Genomic DNA, 23146 nt, shown 5'->3' with positions numbered 1-23146 from the left:
CTGCCTATAAATTTAATGATGTCATATTTTTTTAACTGCTGAGTAATATGCCATTGTGTAAATGTACCACTGGAGTAGATGTTTTAGTTTCTTTTAAAACTCAGTTATGTTATGTAAATATGTTTTTGTTTTAATCCCAAGTGTGTGATATGAGGCTGCCTTAGTTTATCCACAGATTGTAATTGCCTCATGCAACTCAGAGAGGAGCATGGTCTTTGTCAGCTACAGACAGTGGAATTCTGAGGACTCAGAGAAGATATAAATACCAGAGCCAGGAGAAAGCTGAGAATTCTAAAGAAGAAGGCTGCTGCTGGTTCGTCCTGCTGCTGCATTTGCTGTTTGCTGGTTTGCTGGTTAACCAGACTACTAGAAATCCTGATGACTGAGATTGGTATTGCCCCAGAGAATCTGACAACCTTAGCCAGCCAAGAGTAGGAAAGAGACCTACTCCTCTTCTCCTCTCTAACCTTCTTTCTCTCCTACTTAGTGTTGGGCTGTTGGAAGGTAATAGGAAAGATAAAGGGTAGAGGAGGAAGTAGAGACATAAAAGACCAATAAAGTAGGCAAAAAGTATGCCAACACACCACATTTTATTATTCATTATTTAGTTGAGGGACAATAGTTGTCTCTACTTTGGGGCTATCATGAATAACGCTGCAATGAACATAGTAGAGCAAGTGTCCTTGTGCTAGGGCAGAGCAACCTCTGGGTACATGCCCAAGAGTGGTATAGCTGGGTCTTGAGCTACATAGATCAGGTTCCTCATTTTCTGAGGAACTGGCACACTGATTTCCATAGTGTCTATATAAGTTTGCACTCTCACCAGCAATGGAAGAGTGCTCCCCTTACTCCACATTCTGGCCAGCATGAGCTGTCACTCGTTTTATTGATCTTAGCTGTTCTGACAAGTGTAAAATGAAATCACAAAGTAGTTTTGATTTATATTTCCCATGGTAACTAAGGTTGTTGAACATTTCCTTAAGTGTTTCTCAGCCATTTGAGATTTCTCTGTTGAGAATTCTGTTTTTAAAAATGCAGATTGTCTGGGGAGCACATTTGGATAATATGAAAAGTACTGATTTGTGGGGAAACTGTTATGAATCTCAAATTCTCATGAGAATTTTCATTATCTCTTTAAGTTTTGATTTAGGAAGTGAGCATATGAAAATGCTCTAAGATTAGGATTGATTCATTTCAGATAGCACTGTAGTCAGTACGTAGAAAATTATTCAGTACATGGATCACACCGCTACAGTAAAAAGAGAACTTAAACACAAAAATCTCCCTGCAGAGTAATTGATAACAAATTGTCTGCAAGATTGCCTTAATAGGTGAGAAAACATTATATATTGTGGTTTAAAATCAGAGAGGAGTTCGGTGTCTGCGATTATGTTAGCAATTTGGTTAAATAGTTTAGTATGAAGATTCTGGTCCTCGTAAAACTGTGCCTGTATCTCTACCTCTTTATGGTACGTGTGTGTGTGTGTGTGTGTGTGTGCGCGCGCGCGCGCAACTGTGTCTGTATGAATGTATGCGTGTGGTGTTTCAAAATACTGCTTGTACTTTTAGACTTTTTACACAGTTACTTGGGGATCATAAAGATAAAAACATTTTATGAAGTTAAAAATATTTTCTACTAAGTATACTTAATTCATTTTTACAATTTTTCTATTAAAAGATTGATATGTTTTAATCACCTTTAAACTTTAATTCAGAGAAAATAAGATGAATACAACTTTTGACTGTTGATAATTTCAACTAAAGCTTTTTTCCATATTAAATTAACCTTATATTCATAATGGGTGATACAATTAAATGAAAATTCATTTATAGATTTGATTTCAGTGTGAATTCTACTTTTTTATAGTAATTGTGGATTCTGTGGTTTTCCTACAAATAATATTTCTGTGATTTATATACAAACTCCTACTGTTTTGCCATTGAGATAATGTGTGCAAGCAAGGAAAAGTTGTAAGAGATGCCTTCATAACCCTCTGAATATGAGGGAATGTCCAATAAAAGTGATGCTCTTCTTTACCCATGTTTGTTGACAGTGATGGTGTGCTGACAGAGACTGTCAGCAGGAGTCTCCTAAGTAGATTATGGGCTTACTCTGCACTTTGCTTCACTTTTTGTCACTACCCTGGGAATATTTTGTTCCATTTCTGCTTCTCATTCTAAGACCTGTCATAGAATCCAAGGATTTCCTGAAAACATTTCTTAATATTATTTGAAACAATATGTCTTATTTATCTGCAAATTCTTCTAGGAATACTACATTTATTAGAGGTTGTAAATAATTACCATAATATCCTTAAGGCAAAAAATAATATCTTAGAATATCATGCAATTCATGAAAATGTGAGCATCAATGTGTCTGATGATGAAGATCCTAGATGAGAAGTTTTCTTAAAAGATGAATTTTATTACTTTTAATACTAGAAGTCCAAATTACTAGCTATGTAAATCTAAACAATTTTGTTTATTATAGAGCCATTTCAATATATGCAAGTATCTACAACTACTGGTTAGTATATTTCTTCATAACCCACTCTTTCTTCCTTTCTCCTCTACCCCTGACATTCTGTCTTGTCATCAAGCCCAGCATCTTAGGTATACTAGTCATGCACCTAGACAGTGAAATATATCCTCAGTTTTTTAGCTTTTCATTAACAAAATGTTAATTGGAGATTTTACTATTGCTATGAGAAAAATACATGTCAGCTAAAATTCGAGTCATATTATTTGATGATACAATGTGCTTTTTAAATTTACCAAATAATCCTTCTCTTTTGCAGGTCATATATTCATATCGTCAATCTCTTCATAAGATGAACCAGAAAAATGTAAGCTTTAGAAGTACACAAAGTTTAAAGATTTTTATTATTAATTTATTTTTTGATTAATTACAATTGATTCACTTTGTATCCCAGCGGTAGCCCCCTCCCTCATGCCCATCCCATGCTCTTCTCTCATGACCCACCCCAAGTCCACTGATAGGGGTTCCTCCTCCCCTTCTATCTGACCTAGCCTATCAGGTCCCATCAGGACTGTCTGCATTGTCTTCCTCTGTGGCCTGTTAAGGCTGTCCCTCCCCCTCCGGAGGGAAGTGATCAAAGAACCAGCCACTGAGTTCATGTCAGAGACAACCCCTTCATATATGTTATGAATTTAAAATTATGAATATTATGAATTTAAAGTTTTCCTCTTTGAGCTTATTTCCCATCTTTAAATATGTTATGTTTCTATATAGTTTTTTTTTATCCTCCCACCTTATATAGCTTCCCAAAACTATGTTTACATGTTTCTTCTTGTCCAGTGTACTTGGAACTCAGGATTCATTTCCTTGATGCAATCTTAAGAAACCAAAATGGTTTACTATAGACACTAATATCAAACTGTTCCTAATGAAGTGGTGTTGGAAGAAAAAATCAACAAAAATAGGATGACAACAGAAAGCAGAGCAATGAAAAGGGTAATAGAAATTGTAAATAAAATTACTTTAATAAATCAATTCAATAGAAACTATAAAATTACCTCGATAATTAATTTTCAATTTTGAAATTACATCTCCACCTTGAAAATAGTGAGTTTAAAATTAGATCTTTCAGCTAGATGAGTTTAATGAACTGGAAAGGTATACTGATCCTAGGGATCTCTCTCTCTCTCCCTCCTCTTTCATCCTTCCCTTATTTTTCAATACAGATTGTTGCCTAATGTCATTGGATTTTTTCAAAATATTTAATATTGTATTAAATTAAATTTATTTAAGTGAACAGGAAATATGACATGTTATCCTGACTCTCTTGTATGCTCAAGAAACAAAGTAGCTTTTCTATCTCCCATTAACAGATAACAACATAATATAGATTATTCTAGAGGAAAATTAAAAGTAAATATATTAATTTTTGTTCAGATATCATTAAGCTGTAAACCGTTTTTCTGGGATAGCGCTCCTTAGATCATGGATGAGTGTTATGTTCCTCTGTCTAAAACCTGGCTTTTGCAATGTTGATGGTACTTTAGAACGATGTATCACCTGAATAGTTCTGTAGTGATAACCTCCCTCTCCCTCATTTTATTTAGACCAGCTGACAGCCAGAGGATCACAATGAAGAACCATACACGGGTGACAGTTTTCATCCTAGCAGGTTTGACTGATGATCCACAGTGGAAAGTTGTGTTATTCATCTTCCTGCTTCTTACTTATCTGCTCAGCATCACAGGCAATCTGATCATCATCACACTCACCCTGGTGGATACTCACCTGAAGACCCCCATGTATTTTTTCCTTCGGAATTTTTCCTTCTTAGAGATTTCCTACACCACTACATGCATTCCCAAACTGCTTGCTACTATGGCAACTGGAGACAAAACCATTTTTTACAACAGTTGTGTGACTCAAGTGTTTTTTGCTTTCCTACTTGGAGCATCAGAATTTTACTTGCTGGCAGCCATGTCCTATGACCGATATGTAGCCATCTGCAAGCCCCTGCACTACATGACTATCATGAGCAACAAAGTCTGTGTGCAGCTGGTCCTCAGTTGTTGGCTTGCTGGGTTTTTTGTCATCTTTCCACCACTCCTGTTAGGCTTGAATCTTGATTTCTGTGCTTCCAACATCGTTGACCATTTCTACTGTGACACCACTCCACTCCTGCAGCTTTCCTGCACAGACACACAGTTCCTGGAGATGATGGGATTTGTCTCTGCTTTGGTGACACTCTTACTCACCTTGGTAATGGTGATAATATCCTACACCTACATTGCCCTGACGATTCTAAAAATCCCTTCAACCAGCCAGAGGAAAAAGGCTTTCTCTACATGTTCTTCTCACATGATCGTGATATCCCTCTCATATGGTAGCTGCATCTTCATGTATGTTAAACCATCATTCAAGCAGAGAGTATCTATTTCCAAGGGAATTTCTGTGCTCAATACCTCAGTGGCTCCACTTCTGAATCCTTTTATCTACACCTTGAGGAATCAGCAAGTGAAAAAGGCATTTGTTAATACGATACAAAGGATTGCATCTTTCTCTAAGAAATAACTAATCTATTTCATTATATGACGAAAAGGAAGAAAGATGATTTAAAAACACTAATTGTTCCCCTAAGATTAGTCTGGTTCAATTTTTTCTCCTTGTTATGTCACTCATTGTCTCATCTCCAAGAAAAAGTATTTCTCTAAAGAAACTAATTTTATGTATCTGAGGATCCTGGAATTAATTAAACTTAGGGCATTACATGCGCTAGAGCAAAACAATACTATTGAGTTATTATTGAGCTATGATCTCAGTTGTATATAACCTAAAAATACAAAGACGTATTTCTCCTAAAACTCATCTTCCTCTTTTTTCTCTTCCCCTCCCGATCCCACCCTCCCACCCCCTTCTTCATGCATGCCCCTCCCCAAGTCCACTGAAAGGAGAGGTCCTCCTCTCCTTTCTTCTGATCTTAGTCTATCATATCTCATCAGGAGTGGCTGAATTGTTATCTTCTGTCATCTTCTGTAGCTGCTCCCCCCTCAGGGAGAGGTGATCAAAGAGCAGGCCAATCAGTTTATATCAAAGGCAGTCCTTCTACCCATTACTATATACACTGCAGTTTTTAAAAATGTGAGTCAAAAGCAAATAATTGTTTTGTTTGAAAGTTGGAATGTTTCCAGCTTCTGGCTATTACAAATAAAGCTGCCACAAACATGGTTGAGTAGATGTCCTTGTTGTATACTTAAGTGTCTTTTGGATATATGCCTAAGAGTAGTAGAGCTGGATGTTGAAGAAACGCTATTCCTAGTTGTCTGAGAAAGCACCAGATTGCTTTCCAGAGTGGTTGTACAAGTTTACATTCCCACCAGCAATGGAGGAGGGTTCCCTTTTCTCCACATCCTTTCCAGCATGTGTTGTCACTTGAGATTTTGATCTTAGCCATTCTGATGGGTGTAAGATGAAATCTCAGGGTTGTTTTGATTTACATTTTCCTAATGACTAAGGATGTTGAGCATTCTTTAAGTGTTTCTCTACCATTCGATCTTCCTCTAATGAGAATTCTCTGTTTAGTTCTCTACCCCGTTTTTAAATTGGATTACTTGATTTGTTGCCGTTTAACTTCTTGAGGTCTTTATTCTAGATATAAGCCCTCTGTCAGATACAGGGTTTGTGAAGATCCTTTCCCAGTCTGTAGGCTGTCGTTTTGTTCAGACAACAGTGTCTTTTACATTACAGAAGCTTTTCAGTTTCATGAAGTCCAGTTTATTGATTGTTGCTATTAGAGCCTGTGCTGTTGGTGTTCTGTTCAGGAAGTTGTCTCTTGTGCCAAGAGTTCTAGGCTGTTCCCCACATTTTCTAGAAGCAGATTTTTAATATTTTAAGAGTGGAGTGTGACTATGGACATGGATAGAGACATGAATAGAAGCTCTTTGTCTAGAACCACTCAGATTGAATAGATTGGCACATGGCTTATTCTGGAGAATAGAAAGAGCTTCACTATGAAAATTTATCAAGATAAATTGAGACTATAGGGCTACATGAGTACATTAATATCTTTTCAAAGAAAAGCAAAACCAATAACTTTAGAATACTCCAAACCAAAGAAATATTTACTTCCCTGATTTGGCTCTATAAAGAAGTGAATATCTTACGTTGAAATAGTAACAGATCCCCACCAGCTTGACATATGATTATCCTGAATGAAAGATGTACAGGAAGAGGATATTGACTGTCCCATTGCTGTCATTCCCTCCAATGATTTTGTCTATTTAATTGTTTTCTAACATCTTCCTGTACTCCAGTCTGAATCTGCTGCACACTGTCTGCCCACTCTTGATCTGTAAAAGTCTTTCTTTTCCTTCTGGACTCATCTCTACACTTCCTAAACATAAAGACATATTCACATGGAACACACACACACATATGGTGATATGTGATAAGAGAGTTAATATTAATAGTTGAGATCAGAATAAAAGAAATGCTCATTTACAAAGACAGTGCAGCTAGTCCTGATGAGACCTGATAGGCTAGGGTGAGATGGAAGGTGGGAGGACCTCACCTATCAGTGGATTGGGAAGGGGCAAGGGAGGAGAAGAGGTGGAAAGAACAGGATTGGGAGGGGACATGGGAATAGGCTACAGCTGGAATACAAAATGAATAAATTGTAATAAAAGTAGTTCAATTTATACTAAGTTAGAGCAAGTTTAAAACGACTTAATTTAAGTCTTTGTCCTAAAAAGTGAAACTAGTCAATCAGCACATAAAAGCAACATTTTTTTCTTTTCTTTTTTATTATTAATTACACTTTATTCATTTTGTATCCCCCCATAAGCCCCTCCCTCCTCCCCTCCCGATCCCACCCTTCCTCCCCTTTCTGCATGCATGCTCCTCTCCAAGTCCACTGATAGGGGAGGTCCTCCTCTCCTTCCTTCTGATCTTAGTCTATCAGATCACATCAGGAATGGCTGCATTGTCTTTTTCTGTGGCCTGGTAAGGCTGCTCTCCCCTCAGGGGGAAGTGATCAAAGAGCAGGCCAATCAGATTATGTCAGAGGCAGTCCCTCTTCCCATTACTATGTAACCCACTTGGACACTGAACTGCCATGGGCTACATCTGTGCAGGGGTTCTAGGTTATCTCCATGAATAGTCCTTCGTTGAGTATGAGTCTCTGGGAAGTTTCCTGTATTCAAATTTTCTTGTTCTGTTGCTCTCCTTGTGGAGTTTCTGTCCCCTCCAGCTCTTGCTATTTCCCACTTCTTACATAAAATTCCATTCACTCTGCCCATCAGTTGGCCATCAGGCTCAGCATCTGCTTTGATAGTCTGTAGGGCAGAGGCTTTCAGAGGCCCTCTGTGGCAGATTCCTAGGTTGTTTCCTGTTTTCTTCTTCTTCTGATGTCCATCCTCTTTGCCTTTCAGGATGGGGATTGACCGTTTTATTTAGGGTCCTCTCTTTTGCTTAGTTTGTTTAGATGTACCGATTTTAGAGGGTTTATCCTATGTTGTATGTTTATATGAGTGAGTATATACCATGTGTGTCTTTTTGCTTCTGAGACAACTTACTCAGGATGATCCTTTCCAGGTCCCACCATTTACCTGCAAATTTCATACTTTCCTTATTTTTCATTGCTGAGTAATACTCCATTGTATAGATGTACCACAATTTCTGCATGCATTCTTCAGTTGAGGGGCATCTGGGCTGTTTCCAGCTCCTGGCTATTACAAATGAAGCTGCTACAAACATGGTTGAGCAAATGTCCTTTTTGTGTACTTGAGCCTCTTTTGGATATATGCCTAGGAGCAGTATGGCTGGATCTTGATCCATCAATGTGATCCACCATACTAACAAATTGAAAGAAAAAAAACCACATGATAATCTCCCTAGATGCTGAAAAAGCCTTTGACAAAATCCAACATCCATTCATGTTTAAAGTATTGGAGAGATCAGGGATACAAGACACCTATCTCAACATAGTAAAGGCGATATACAGCAAGACTATAGCCAACATCAAACTAAACGGAGAGAAACTTAAAGCAATCCCACTAAAATCAGGGACAAGACAAGGCTGCCCACTCTCTCCATATCTGTTCAATATAGTGCTGGAAGTCCTTGCCAGAGCAATAAGACAGTTGAAGGAGATCAAGGGGATAAAGATTAGAAAGGAAGAAGTCAAATTATCAGTATTTGCAGATGATATGATAGTATACATGAGTGACCCCAAAAACTCTACCAGGGAACTCCTACAGCTGATAAACACCTTCAGCAAAGTGGCCGGATACAAAATTAACTCAAAAAGTCAGTAGCCCTCCTGTATACAAAAGACAAAAGGGCTGAGAAAGAAATTAGGGAAACAACACCCTTCACAGTAGCCACAAATGACATAAGGTACCTCAGAGTAACCCTAACCAAGGAAGTCAAAGAACTGTATGAAAAAAATTTCAAGTCTCTGAAGAAAGAATTAGAAGAAGATATGAGAAGATGGAAAGATCTCCCATGCTCATGGCTTGGCAGGATTAACATAGTAAAAATGGCCATCTTACCAAAAGCAATCTACAGATTCAATGCAATTCCCATCAAATTGCCAACACAATTCTTAACAGACCTGGAAAGAAAAATTCTCAACTTCATATGGAATAACAAGAAACCCAGAATTGCTAAAACAATCCTCTACAATAAAAGATCTTCTGGAGGTATCTCCATCCCTGATCTTAAGTTGTACTAGAGAGCAACAGTTTTAAAAGCTGCATGGTACTGGCATAGAAACAGAATGGTGGATCAATGGAACTGAACAGAGGACCCAGAAATAAACCCACACACTTATGGACTCCTGATTTTTGACAAAGATGCCAAAACCATACAATGGAAAAAAGATAGCATCTTCAACAAATGGTGCTGGTCCAACTGGATATCTACATGTAGAAAAATGAAAATAGATCCATACTTATCACCCTGCACAAAACTGAAGTCCAAGTGGATCAAAGGCCTCAACATAAAACCAGACACATTAAATCGGCTAGAAAAAAAAAATGTGGGGAATAGCCTAGAACTCATTGGTACAGGAGAGAACTTCCTGAACAGAACACCAACAGCACAGGCTCTAAGAGCAACAATCAATAAAAGCAACATTTTACTTAAGGTACTATTGTCTTTAAAATTGAAGTTTTTGTCCTGTGTTTAGAATATAATTGTGGAAAAGATGTAGAACAAAACCTGCTTAAAATAAGGTATTTTATGTGAGGTTTAATGGTAAAAGAAAAAAGTCCTAATTTGCCTCACCACTGTTACCAAGAAAATAGTAAGTTGAAAACAGCTGCCACTGAAACTGCTGTGCCTTGTGAATTCATTGTTTTTCAGTATGGTTTAACGTTGTAGAAATACAAATGAACGTTCATCTATGTTGCTGAGATGGCCTACACATGACAGCGTAGGAACAGAGTACACCTATGGTCAACTTGACTACATCTGAAATTAACTAAAAACTCGACTATTTGACAGGGATACTCGTGAAGGATATTTTTAGTTAACTGGATCATTTGAGAAAGACCCACCCACCTTAAATCAAGATCATTTGAGGTTGGAAGACCCAGTTTAAATCTAGACTATCTGGCCTCACCATTTTGTGATTGTCTATATAAAGTACAAGGTAGAAAGCAGTTTTTGGGTTTTTTGACTGTTAGCCCTTGCTCTTGCGGGGATGTTCATTCCTTTACTAGTATTAGAGCCTACCTCTTTGTGATTCCAGTGCATATTGAAGAACAGCTGAGACAGCCATCTTCATGGGCTAAACATGGGCTAAGCCTTTACTTCGGAGACAGACATTAGACAGACATTGTTAGATCACAGCCTGTAAGACATTCAAATAAGTTTCCTTTGCATATTGTGGAGAACATAGTCAATGTGCTGTGAGGCTCTGGACAATTAGAATGATCACATAAGATTTGTCTTTTGAATATGCTCTGATACTGGCTAGTCAATCAAAATGTTTCCAGGCATTAAATTTATAAGAATACTACATTTTTATATGATCTGTATAAGCAGAAATATATTACAACAAATGAAAAGAAGGCTACATTGGATAGTGGCAAAGAAGAATCTTGGCCCATGCCAGTTTGCAGACTCAGAACCCCTTGAATGAATGGACAACCAGGTGCCCTTGAGGAAGGACATTGATAAAATACCTGTTTTATTCTTTCTCCTGATCTTTCCCCAGAGGGACCTAAGACCTTTTACAAGGGTAACTGTACACTGGGGAAAAGGAAACAATCAGACTTTTCCAGGGTCTTTTCAATAATTGACACTGATTCTGTGAGACTCCAGGAAATATTGTGACACAAGAACAATTAAAATAGGAACTATTGTTTGACACAGTTCTTGCACCAACAAGGGGCCATGCAAGGACTGGACCTAAGTCCTTTACATAGTAGCCAATGGTCAGTTCAGGCTTCATGTGGGTTCATTAGGAAGGGAAGCAGGGGCCGTCTCTGACATGGACTCTGTTGCCAGCTTTTTGAACACTTTCCCAGGATGGGGCTGCCTTACCAGACCACATGGGAAGAGGATGAACTCAGTCTTCCTGCAATCGACTAGATATTCTGGGTGGGGGCAGGGAGGCTCCCCTATTTTGAAGAATAAGGGAGGGGGGATTCAGGAGAGAGAGTGGGACTGGAAGGGGGAGGGGCATCTACAATTTGAATGTAAAGTATAAATAATAAGACTCAAAAAAGAGAATTATTTGTTTAATATTGTAAAATTTACATAGATGGAATAAACTCTTTGAAATCAAAATAAAATATTATTGTGGGTTTTACAGCACATGTAAACAATAAAAAGTCTTCAAGTTTAGTACTAAAAAAGAATTACAAAATGCAAATCAAAATGACCCTGAGATTTCACCTTACACCCATCAGAATGGCTAAGATCAAAAACTCAAGTGACAACACACACTGGAGAGGATGTGGAGAAAGGGGAACCCTCCTCCATTGCTGGTGGTGTTATACCCAGTTCGCGAGCCCCCAAAAGATCTCCAGGAATCGACTCCGTTGCAAAACACATGAGGGTCTCTTTATTGAAAATTACAAGCTGCAGCTCGGGCCTAAACAGCCCCACTGCCGAAGCGGTGGGAGCTGAGCGCCCCGCGCCCAGGTTAGTGGGGTGATTTATAGATTCTGGTCCATCCCAGCATGCCCAAGGCAGGGGCAATTCCTGCCTGGAAAGCATCTATTGGTCAAGGTGCTACATTTTGAATTGGCTATAGGAAGGTTCCCAGAACATTGATGACCAGGTGTCCCTCCCTAGGGGGAGGGCCCAGTTTCCTAGCAACTGTATCTCTAGTGGGTGGGGAAAGAACGCAGTTCGAAAGCTAGCTCTCCCCTCAGGGAACTTACTGCTATACCGCGCCTACTCTACATAGTGTTAACAATCGCTGCTCATCTTTTTGGTCTCTCAGTGGGAATGTAAACTTTTACAACCACTTTGGAAATCAATCTGGTGCTTCCTCAGATGATTAGGAAAAGTGCTTCCTCAAGATCCAGCTATATGACTCCTAGGTATATATCCAAAATATGTGCAAATATACAACAAGGACATTTGCTCAACCGTGTTCATAGCAGCTCTCTTCATAATAGCCAGAATCTGGAAACAACCCAGATGTCCTTCAGTGGAGGAATGGGTACAGAAAGTGTGGTAATTTATCCAACGAATACTACTCAGCAATTAAAAACAAGAAAATTGTGAAATTTGCAGACAGATGTTGGGAACTAGAAAAGATTAGTCTGAGTGAGGTATTCCAGAGGCAGAAAGACACAAATGATATATCCTCACTTATAAGTGGATATTAGTCATATAATATAGGATAAACATACTAAAATCTATAGCCCTAAAGAAGCTAAACAACAAAGAGGACTCTAGGGAAGATGCTTAATCCTCATTCAGAAGGGCAAACAGGATAGACATCAGAAACAGGAGAAGACAAGGAACAGGACAGGAGCCTTCCACAAAGAAGATCTGAAAGACTCTACCCACCAGCTTATCAGTGTAGAAGGAGATACTGAGACTGTTGGGGGTCGCTGTTCTAGCAGCTGCTTTGATATTTTAATCTCAGCAGAAAGACTGCTTTTATCAGGCCTTCACTGGAGTCAGTGAAGAATTTCCAAGTCTATCTCCATTTGTTTGAGACAGCAGGTGGGACAGCTTGTCAAAATCACACCTCTTGTTTCACCTCCTTGTGATTTTAACTCATTGTACTAAAGCTGCTTTTACTCTGGCTTAAAAGGAGTCTAAAATATGGCCAACTGTTGGGCAGAGTGCATGGAATCTTATGTAAGTGGGAAATAGTAAGATCTGGAGAGGACAGGAACTCCACAAGGAGAGCAACAGAACCAGAAAATTTGAACACAGGGGTCTTTCCAGAGACTCATACTCATACTCCAACCAAGTACCATGCATGGAGATAACCTAGAACCCCTGCACAGCAGTAGCCCATGGCAGTTTAGTGTCCAAGTGGGTTACATAGTAATGGGAAGAGGGACTGCCTCTGACATAATCTGATTGGCCTGCTCTTTGATCACCTCCCCCTGAGGGGGGAGCAGCCTTACCAGGCCACAGAAGATGACAATGCAGCCACTTCTGATGAGAACTGATAGACTAAGATCAGAAGGAAGGAGAGGAGGACCTCCCCTATGAGTGGACTTGGAGAGGGGCATGCATGAAGAAGGGAGAGGGAGGGTAGGATTGGGAGGGGAGGAGAGAAGAGCTTATGGGAGGGATATAAAGTGAATAAAGTATAATTAATAAAAGTTTTAAAAAAAGGAGTCTAAAATAAAGCCAGGTTTCTAGTTTCTACTAAAGCCCCTTGGAAAGGTCCCATGTGTTGCGTGTTAGTTTATTAATTTTAATCCTCACTCCTGGCTCAAGAACCATTCAACTCTGCTGGCCAGCTCCAGCATGAGACTCATAGCCAAACTTTGGGCAGAGTTCAGGAAATCTTATGGAAGAAGAGGGAGATAGAAAGACCTGGAGTGGACAGGAACTCCATAAGGAGAACAACAGAGCCAAAATACCTGGGCCCAAGGGGACCTACAGAGACCAATACTCCAACCATAGACCGTGCATGGAGAGGACCTAGATCCTCTGTTCAAAGAAAGCCCATTGGCTGCTCAGTTTCCAAATGGGTTCCCTAGTAAGGGGTACAGGGGCTGTCTCTGACATGAACTCAGTGGCAGGCTCTCTGATCACACCCCCTGTGGGTGCAGCCTTGCCAGGCCATAGAGGAAGATGATATACCAGTTCCAAGATGAAATTATTCACATGCACACATATACTTGTACACAACATTCACACCCACCACTCATCATGAAGGAGAGCTTTGAATTCTTACTGTGTGCTAAAATTTTATTTGTATATAACAAAGTATATTTGTTACATATATCACAAGAGGTAAGCCTGTAGTAGCCCATTTGGAGTTAATGGCAATTGGAGTGCACATCTGAGCAGTGAAATTCGGGATCTTGGCCCTAGTTCTTATCTAAAGCTTGGTGTCTCAGAGACTGACCCTGGCAATTCTACAGCAAACAGCTCTGACCCTGAGAACTAGACAATAAATTCCATGCAACCATGGTAACCAGACAGCAGGTTCTGTGTAACCTTGAGTGAGCCCTTGTATATTTTGGCCAAGCTGTGTGAGAAGCTGCTTGTTCTTTTCTGCTATATAAGTGTTGGTTTTACTATTATTAAATGAACACCTAGATAAGAGCCTAGACTTGGTGTCCTTCTTTGTGTCACCCTGCCTCCTTCCCCCTCAGCCCTCACTCAGGTGGTATCCAAGTTTCACTGCAGGCCAGTGACATAAGCCAATAATGGCTGTTGGTTTAAAAGAGTGTGGACACAGTATATACTCACTTATAAGTGGATACTAGACCTATAAGATAAGATAAACATACTAAAATCTGTACACCTAAGGAAGCTAAACAAGGAAGACCCAGGATAAGATGATCAATCCTTACTTAGAAAGATAAATGGCATAGACATTGGAAGTAGGAGAAAACAAGAAACAGGACAGGAGCCTACCATAGAGGGCCTCTGAAAGACTCTACCTAGCAGTGTATCAAAGCAGATATTAAGACTCATAACCAAACCTTTGGCAGAGTGCAGGGAATCATATGAAAGAAGGGGGAGTTAGTATGACCTGGAGAAGACAGGAGTTCCACAAGGACCTAATATATCTGGGGTCTTCTATAAGACTGTTTCTCCAACCAAGGACCGTGCATGGATATAACCTAGAACCCCTGCACAGATGCAGCCCATGGCAGCTCAGTATCCAAGTGGGTGTCCTAGTAAGGGGAACAGGGACTGTCTCTGACATGAACTCATTGACCAGCTCTTTAACCTCCCCACCCCCTGTGGGAGGAATAAGCTATCTAGTCCACAGAGGAGGACTTTGCAGCCAGTCCTGGTGAGACCTGATAGGCTAGATTCAGGTAGAAGAGAAGGAGGACCTCTCCTATCAGTGGACTTAGAAAGGGGCAGGGAAGAGATGAAGGAGAAAGGGTTGGATTGGGAGGGAATAAGGGAGGGGGCTACAGCTGAGATAGAAAATGAATAGGGGGAGCCAAGATGGCGGCGCCGGGAGAGCACTGTGTCTGAGAAGCGGGACAGCACTCTCAACGACCAGGAGACTGAACTCTGGGCCCTAAAACTGCAGCGATCGTGTTTCCCAGGGGAGGGGAGGCTCCCACGGCGTGGGAATCGGTCTGGTCCACTCTCGGTTGCCCAGCCAGAACCCGGAAGAAATCCCGGGTAACGCGCTGGCTTTGGATCTCTGGGCTGGAGCCGCTAGTCTGCGTGTCCCAATCACTTTCCCAGGCTGATCAGTGGGCACAAGGGTGCCTGAGACTGGAAGTCCCAGTTGCAAGAAAACCCCACGGGGAAGCAAAGTTGCGAGTCTGATCACGGGTCACCCAGTCTTTCCCTGGAAGATCTCACTGACCACAGGTACCTGCTGCCATTGCAACTGAGCTCCCACCGTGCTGAGAGCTGCTGCCCACCCAGCTCACCAGTACAGACCAGCTGTGCACCCCAGTGCAACAGGGACTGGGAACCCCTGCCCGGAGAATGCCCCACAGGGAAGGAAGAAACTGTGCTGCTGGGGTCACCTAGGCTGTGCCTGGGGAAAGTCTAGCAGACTGCAGATCGCAAACAGGCAAGTATGCCCAGCCATCACAGATCCGGGCCCAAGCAGGGAACACAGAGATATTGGGAACCCAGCCCCCGCAGATTAGCAGGCGGGTGCACGCTCCACCAGCCCAGAGGCCTGCTTTGTACCAACTACTCCTTACAGTCAGAACTGTGAGCCCCAAGACACCAGAGTCTAAGAGTCACTGTCTGGAGAAACCCTCACAAGGAACAAGGAATGAAGCAAAGGAGACAGACTTAGACAACCCAGTATATCCCTGGAAAAGGTCCCACAGACTGGCCCAACCTAGGGAAATGCTGTGCCCCAGATAGCCTGCTGTTACCAGCAGAGCAGTACTCACCAGCCACAGATTACCTCTTGGGTTCTGGGGCACAGAGCCCCAACCTCAGACCTACAAAAGACCGGGAACCCTGAGATCAAACCCCAGATACTGCTCCAAGGGGCAATCAGTTATCCCTAACAAAACCGACCAAACCACGGGACACACAGGTTACAGCAGTTGATCACTAAATTTACAGCAAGAAACCCAGAAGGAAGGCAGCTATCTCCAGGACTTCTCCCAGTGAGAGGAGAGCCCTCTTGACTAATCAGGAACACAGTTACCACCCAAGTCTCTATGCCTGAGGTGAGCTGTAGCAACTCATGAAAAACACCAGCCATCCAGTGACTATACCCAAAAAGCAGAGAAGGCTTCCTTCAGGAAAAACCATCTTCCTGCCAAAGGGATTCTCTCCACTACAAGAGTCCAGGAACAACCAGAAACTAAATTCAAACAATTAAGACAACCCAATGGGTAGAGGACAGCATAAAAGTTCAAACAACAAAAGCCAGAGCAATATGGCATCTCCAGAACCCAGTTATCCAGGGGCAAATAACCCTAGACACCCCAGCATAATTGAAATTCAAGAAGATGACCTAACATCTACGCTCATGAAGAAGATAACAGAGGAAACAAATAAAATACGAAAAGAAATAGAGGAAGCTGCAGCCAAACAGTCTGTGGCCTTTAGAGAGGAAATGCTTAAATCACTGAATGAAATAAAAGAAACAGTGGATTGTTCAAACAAACAGCTAAAAGAATTGATGGAAAAACATGAAAATACAGTCAGACAGGTGAAGGAAACCAACAAAATAGCTCAAGACCTGAAGATAGAATTGGAAAAATTTAAAAAAACACAAATGGAAGAAATTGTGGAGAGAAAGAACTTAGGGTAGAAAGCAGGAACTACAGAGGTTAGCATAACCAATAGGCTAGAAGAAATGGAAGAAAGAATCTCAGGTGTGGAAGATACAATGGAAGAAATAGATGTATCTGTCAAAGAAAATGTTAAATCTAAAAAATTCCTGACACAGACCGTCCAAGAAATTCAAGACAACATAAAAAGAACAAACCTAAGAATGATAGGAATAGAGGAAAAAGAAGATTCCCTGCACCAAGGCCCAGAAAATATTTTCAACAAAATCATTGAAGAAAATTTCCCCAACTTAAAGGAGAGGCCAATAAGAATACAAGAGGCCTATAGAACACCCAATAAATTAGGCAAGAAAAGAAAATCCTCCCGCCACATAATAATCAAAACTGTAAGTATACAGAACAAAGAAAAAATACTAAAAGCTACAAGAAAAAAAGGCCAAGTAACATATAATGGCAAACTCATTAGAATCACACCTGACTTTTCAACAGAGACTATGAAAGCCAGAAGGGCTTGGACGGATATCATGCAGACCCAAAAGAATACAGATGTCAGCCCAGGCTACTATATCCTGCAAAATTCTCAGTCCTCATAGATGGAGAAAACAAGATATTCAAAGACAAAAACAAATTTCAACAATACCTACAAACAAATCCAGCATTACAGAAGACACTGGAAGGGAAAATACAACCCAAGAAAACTAGTTACATCCAAGAAAACACAGGAAATAAATAACCCCACTACAGTAAAACAAAAAGCAACCAAGCACACAACCGTATGACCAGAGCCAACATCAAATTCAAAGGATTTAACAGCCAATGGTCATTAATCTCTCTCAATATCAATGGACTTAATTTTCCAATAAAAAGACACAGACTAACAGAATGAATGCGTAAACAAAACCCAGCAATCTGTTGTATACAAGAAACTCACCTAAGTCACAAAGATAGACATTACCTGAGGGTAAAGGGATGGAAGATGGCTTTCCAAGCAAATGGATGCAAGAAGCAAGCAGGAGTAGCCATTCTAATAGCTGATAAAATAGACTTTCAACCAAAATTAATCAAAAGAGATGGAGAAGGACACTTCATACTCATCAAAGGAAAACTCCACCAGGAAGACATCACAATCCTGAATATCTATGCCCCAAATACAAGGGCACCCACATTTGTGAAAGAAACATTGATAAAACTTAAACCACACATAGATCCCCACACACTAATAGTGGGAGACTTGAACACCCCACTCTCAACAAAGGACAGGTCAACTAAACAGAAATTAAATGAAGAAACAATATCTCTAACAGAGATCATGAATCAAATGGACCTAACAGACATATACAGAACCTTGCACCCAAATACAAAAGAATTTACCTTCTTCTCAGCACCTCATGGAACCTTCTCCAAAATAGACCACATAGTTGGTCACAAAGCAAGCCTCAACAGATACAAGAAGATTGAAATAATCCCTTGTATCCTGTCTGATCACCATGGAATAAAGCTGGACCTCAGTAACAACAAAAATAGCAAAAAGCCTACACATACATGGAAACTGAACAACTTGCTACTAAAAGACAGCTGGGTCATGGAAGAAATAAAGAAAGAAATTAAAATCTTCCTAGAACTCAATGAAAATGAAGACACAACATACCCAAACTTGTGGGACACAATGAAGGCAGTGCTAAGAGGAAAGTTCATAGCACTAAGTGCCTTCAAGAAGAAATTTGAGACAGTGCATTCAGGCAACTTAATGGATCACTTAAAAACCCTAGAAAAAGAAGAAGCAGACACACCAAAAAGGAGTAGAAGGCTGGAAATAATCAAACTCAGGGCTGAAATCAATCAATTAGAAACAAATAAAACAATTCAAAGAATCAATGAAACCAAGAGCTGGTTCTTTGAGAAAATCAACAAGATAAACAAACCCTTAGCCAAGCTAACTAAAAGGCAGAGAGACACCATCCAAATAAACAAAATCAGAAATGAAAAGGGGACATAACTACAGACACTGAGGAAATTCAAACAATAATTAGGACTTACTTCAAAAGTCTATATACCACAAAATTTGAAAATTTAAATGAAATGGACAATTTTCTTGATCGATTCCACTTACCAAAGCTAAATGAGGACCAGGTAAATCAATTAAATAGGCCTATATTCCCCACGAAAATAGAAGCAGTCATCGAAAGTCTCCCATCCAAAAAAAGCCCAGGACCTGATGGTTTCAGTGCAGAATTCTACCAGACACTCAAAAAAGAGCTAACTCCAATTCTCTTCAAATTATTCCACAAAATCGAAACAGAAGGAACATTACCAAACTCATTCTATGAAGCCACAGTCACCTTGGTACCTAAACCTCACAAAGACCCAACAAAAAAAAGAGAACTTCAGGCCAATCTCCCTTATCAACATTGATGCAAAAATGCTCAACAAAATACTCACAAACCGAATACAAGAACACACAAAGATATCATCCACCTTGACCAAGTAGGCTTCATCCCAGGTATGCAGGGGTGGTTTAATATACGGAAATCCATCAATGTGATCCACCATATTAACAAACTGAAAGAAAAAAACCACATGATAATCTCCCTAGATGCTGAAAAAATCCAACATCCATTCATGTTTAAAGTATTGGAGAGATCAGGGATACAAGGCACATATCTAAACATAGTAAAGGCGATATACGGCAAACCTATAGCCAACATCAAACTGAACTGAGAGAAAGTTAAAGCAGTCCGACTGAAATCAGGGACAAGACAAGGCTTCCCACTCTCTCCATATCTCTTCAACATAGTTCTGGAAGTCCTTCCTAGAGCAATAAGACAGTTGAAGGAGATCAAGGGGGTAAAAATTGGAAAGGAAGAAGTCAAATTATCAGTATTTGCAGATGATATGATAGTATACATGAGTGACCCCAAAAACTCTACCAAGGAACTCCTCAGCTTATAAACACCTTCAGCAAAGTGGCCGGATACAAAATTAACTCAAAAAGTCAGTAGCCCTCCTGTATACAAAAGACAAAAGGGCTGAGAAAGAAATTAGGGAAACAACACCCTTCTCAGTAGCCACAAATGACATAAGGTACCTCAGAGTAACCCTAACCAAGGAAGTCAAAGAACTGTATGAAAAAAATTTCAAGTCTCTGAAGAAAGAATTAGAAGAAGATATGAGAAGATGGAAAGATCTCCCATGCTCATGGCTTGGCAGGATTAACATAGTAAAAATGGCCATCTTACCAAAAGCAATCTACAGATTCAATGCAATTCCCATCAAATTGCCAACACAATTCTTAACAGACCTGGAAAGAAAAATTCTCAACTTCATATGGAATAACAAGAAACCCAGAATTGCTAAAACAATCCTCTACAATAAAAGATCTTCTGGAGGTATCTCCATCCCTGATCTTAAGTTGTACTAGAGAGCAACAGTTTTAAAAACTGCATGGTACTGGCATAGAAACAGAATGGTGGATCAATGGAACTGAACAGAGGACCCAGAAATAAACCCACACACTTATGGACACCTGATCTTTGACAAAGACGCCAAAACCATACAATGGAAAAAAGATAGCATCTTCAACAAATGGTGCTGGTCCAACTGGATGCCTACATGTAGAAAAATGAAAATAGATCCATACTTATCACCCTGCACAAAACTGAAGTCCAAGTGGATCAAAGGCCTCAACATAAAACCAGACACATTAAATCGACTAGAAAAACAAGTGGGGAATACCCTAGAACTCATTGGTACAGGAGAAAACTTCCTGAACAGAACACCAACAGCACAGGCTCTAAGAGCAACAATCAATAAATGGGACCTCATGAAACTGAAAAGCTACTGCAAAGCAAAGGACACCGTCATCAAAACAAAACGACTGCCTACAGATTGGGAAAGAATCTTCACCAACCCTTTATTTGATAGAGGACTCATATCCAGTATATATAAAGAACTAAAGAAGCTGAAAAGCAGCAAAGCAAGTAATCCAATTAAAAAATGGGGAACAGAGCTAAACAGAGAATTCTCGACAGAGGAATATCAAATGGCAGAAAAACACTTAAAGAAATGCTCAACCTCATTAGCCATTAGGGAAATGCAAATCAAAACGACCCTGAGATTTCACCTTAAACCCATCAGAATGGCCAAGATCAAAAACTCAAGTGACAACACATGCTGGAGAGGTTGTGGAAAAAGGGGAACCCTTCTCCACTGCTGGTGGGAATGTAAACTTGTACAACCACTCTGGAAATCAATCTGGCGTTTTCTCAGACAACTAGGAATAGCGCTTCCCCAAGATCCAGCCATACCACTCCTTGGCATATATCCAAAAGAGGCTCAAGTACACAAAAAGGACATTTGCTCAACCATGTTTGTAGCAGCTTCATTTGTAATAGCCAGAAGCTGGAAACAGCCCAGATGCCCCTCAACTGAAGAATGCATGCAGAAACTGTGGTACATCTATACAATGGAGTATTACTCAGCAATGAAAAATAAGGAAAGCATGAAATTTGCAGGTAAATGGTGGGACCTGGAAAGGATCATCCTGAGTGAGTTGTCCCAGAAACAAAAAGACACACATGGTGTATACTCACTCATATAGACATACAACATAGGACAAACCCACTCAAATCTGTGCATCTAAAGAAACTAAGCAAGAGAGAGGGTCCTAAATAAAACGGTCAATCCCCATCCTGAAAGGCAAAGAGGATGGACATCAGAAGAAGAAGAAAACAGGAAACAACCTAGGAACCTTCTACAGAGGGCTTCTGAAAGCCAGAAGAAGAAAACAAGAAACAAACTAGGAACCTACCACGGAGGGCCTCTGAAAGCCTCTGCCCTACAGACTATCAAAGCAGATGCTGAGCCTGATGGTCAACTGTTGGGCAGAGTGAATGGAATTTTATGTCAGGAGTGGGAAATAGTAAGAGCTGGCGAAGAAAGGGTCTCAACAAGGAGAGCAACAGAACAAGAAAATCTGAACACAGGGAACTTCCCAGAGACTCATACTCAACCAAGGACTATTCATGGAGATAACCCAGAACCCCTGCACAGATGTAGCCCAGGGCAGTTCAGAGTCCAAGTGGCTTACATAGTAATGGGAAGAGGGACTGCCTCTGACATAATCTGATTGGCCTGCTCTTTGATCACTTCCCCTTGAGGGGGAAGCAGCCTTACCAGGCCACAGTAGAGGACAATGCAGCCACTTTTGATGTGAACTGATAGACTAAGATCAGAAAGGAGAGGAGAACCTCCCCTATCAGTGGACTTGGGGAGTGGCATGCATGCAGAAAGGGGAGGAAGGATGGGATCGGGAGGGGAGGAGGGAGGGGCTTATGGGGGGATATAAAATGAATAAAGTGTAATTAATAAAATAAAATAAAAAAAGAAAATGAATAAACTGTAGTAAATAAAAATAAAATAAAATTAAAAATATATAAAAAATAAAAATAAAAGGGTATGGAGAGGTACAAAATCTCAAAAAATACTTAATGACAGAATTAAAATGGATGCTCATAGGTCTGGACTATAAAAGAGAAAAAGGCAGGGGAACCAATGAAATGTTTCCTTAATGTACATCTCTTCTCAGAGAAATGGCCAGCTCTCATCCCTGCCATGTTACCACTACTTGATATAACAATTTGCACAAAGAAAGTTGACAGTACTTCTATAGAGCTTCAGATGAGAAGGACTATGACACCTTTTATTCTTTGTGTTAAGATTTTTTTTAAATCATATTATAAATTGAATGTGGAATTTAGTGAAACTAACATAATTTTTAGCTTTGTTTTTTTAATTTAGTTTTGAAAATTTTCACATAACATGTTGTTTATATCCTTTCATCTTTCCTAACCCTTACCAAGTATGTGAATGTGTGGAGAAAACCTTTGCACTTGTTTTAGGATTTTGGGCGGAGTGAGGGAGGCAAACTGAAAGTAAGAGGCAATCTTATAAAGAAGACAATAGTGACACTACTGAGCTAGTAGTGGCAGAGGTGATTAAGTAGGTGGAGAAAGTCACCCTGACCACTTACAGCCACCAACTTCTTTTTTTTCTTATTGTCCCCCCTCCAATACATTCCTACTGCCATTTCCCCTTCCTCATCTCCTTTCATTCACTTATTTTCTCTCCCCAGATCCATCCTCCTCCATTTCCTTTCATAAAAGAGCAGGATGCCCAGGGATATCAGCCAAATATGAAATAACAAGATACAGTAAGACTTGGCACAAACCTTCATATCAAGGCTGGTGATTAGCATGCAGTTGAAAAATTCAGCAGT

General features: G+C 40.2%; 1 protein-coding gene across 2 annotated transcripts; it reads left to right on the top strand.

Annotated features, from left to right (window-relative positions):
• The first annotated feature begins 4111 nt into the window (after window positions 1–4111).
• LOC110542867 (olfactory receptor 6C74-like) lies at window positions 4112–6609 on the top strand. 2 transcript variants are annotated; one of them, XM_021629356.2, is made up of 2 exons: window positions 4112–5008; window positions 6592–6609. In XM_021629356.2, the coding sequence occupies exons 1-2, from the start codon at window positions 4112–4114 to the stop codon at window positions 6607–6609; spliced, it is 915 nt and encodes a 304-aa protein (XP_021485031.1). The 2 variants fall into 2 exon arrangements, with proteins under 2 accessions (XP_021485031.1, XP_021485030.1); XM_021629355.2 differs by lacking the exon at window positions 6592–6609 and having other exon boundaries at window positions 4112–5050.
• The last annotated feature ends 16537 nt before the right edge of the window (window positions 6610–23146 follow it).

This window comes from Meriones unguiculatus, chromosome 7 (assembly GCF_030254825.1).
Source record: "Meriones unguiculatus strain TT.TT164.6M chromosome 7, Bangor_MerUng_6.1, whole genome shotgun sequence".
In the NCBI taxonomy this organism is placed as follows: domain Eukaryota; kingdom Metazoa; phylum Chordata; class Mammalia; order Rodentia; family Muridae; genus Meriones; species Meriones unguiculatus.
This window is presented reverse-complemented; position numbering and strand designations above follow the sequence as displayed.

Bases quoted from the DNA above. Each gene is read 5' to 3' on its own strand.
- LOC110542867 (XM_021629355.2), top strand. From the start codon at position 4,112: ATGAAGAACCATACACGGGTGACAGTTTTCATCCTAGCAGGTTTGACT.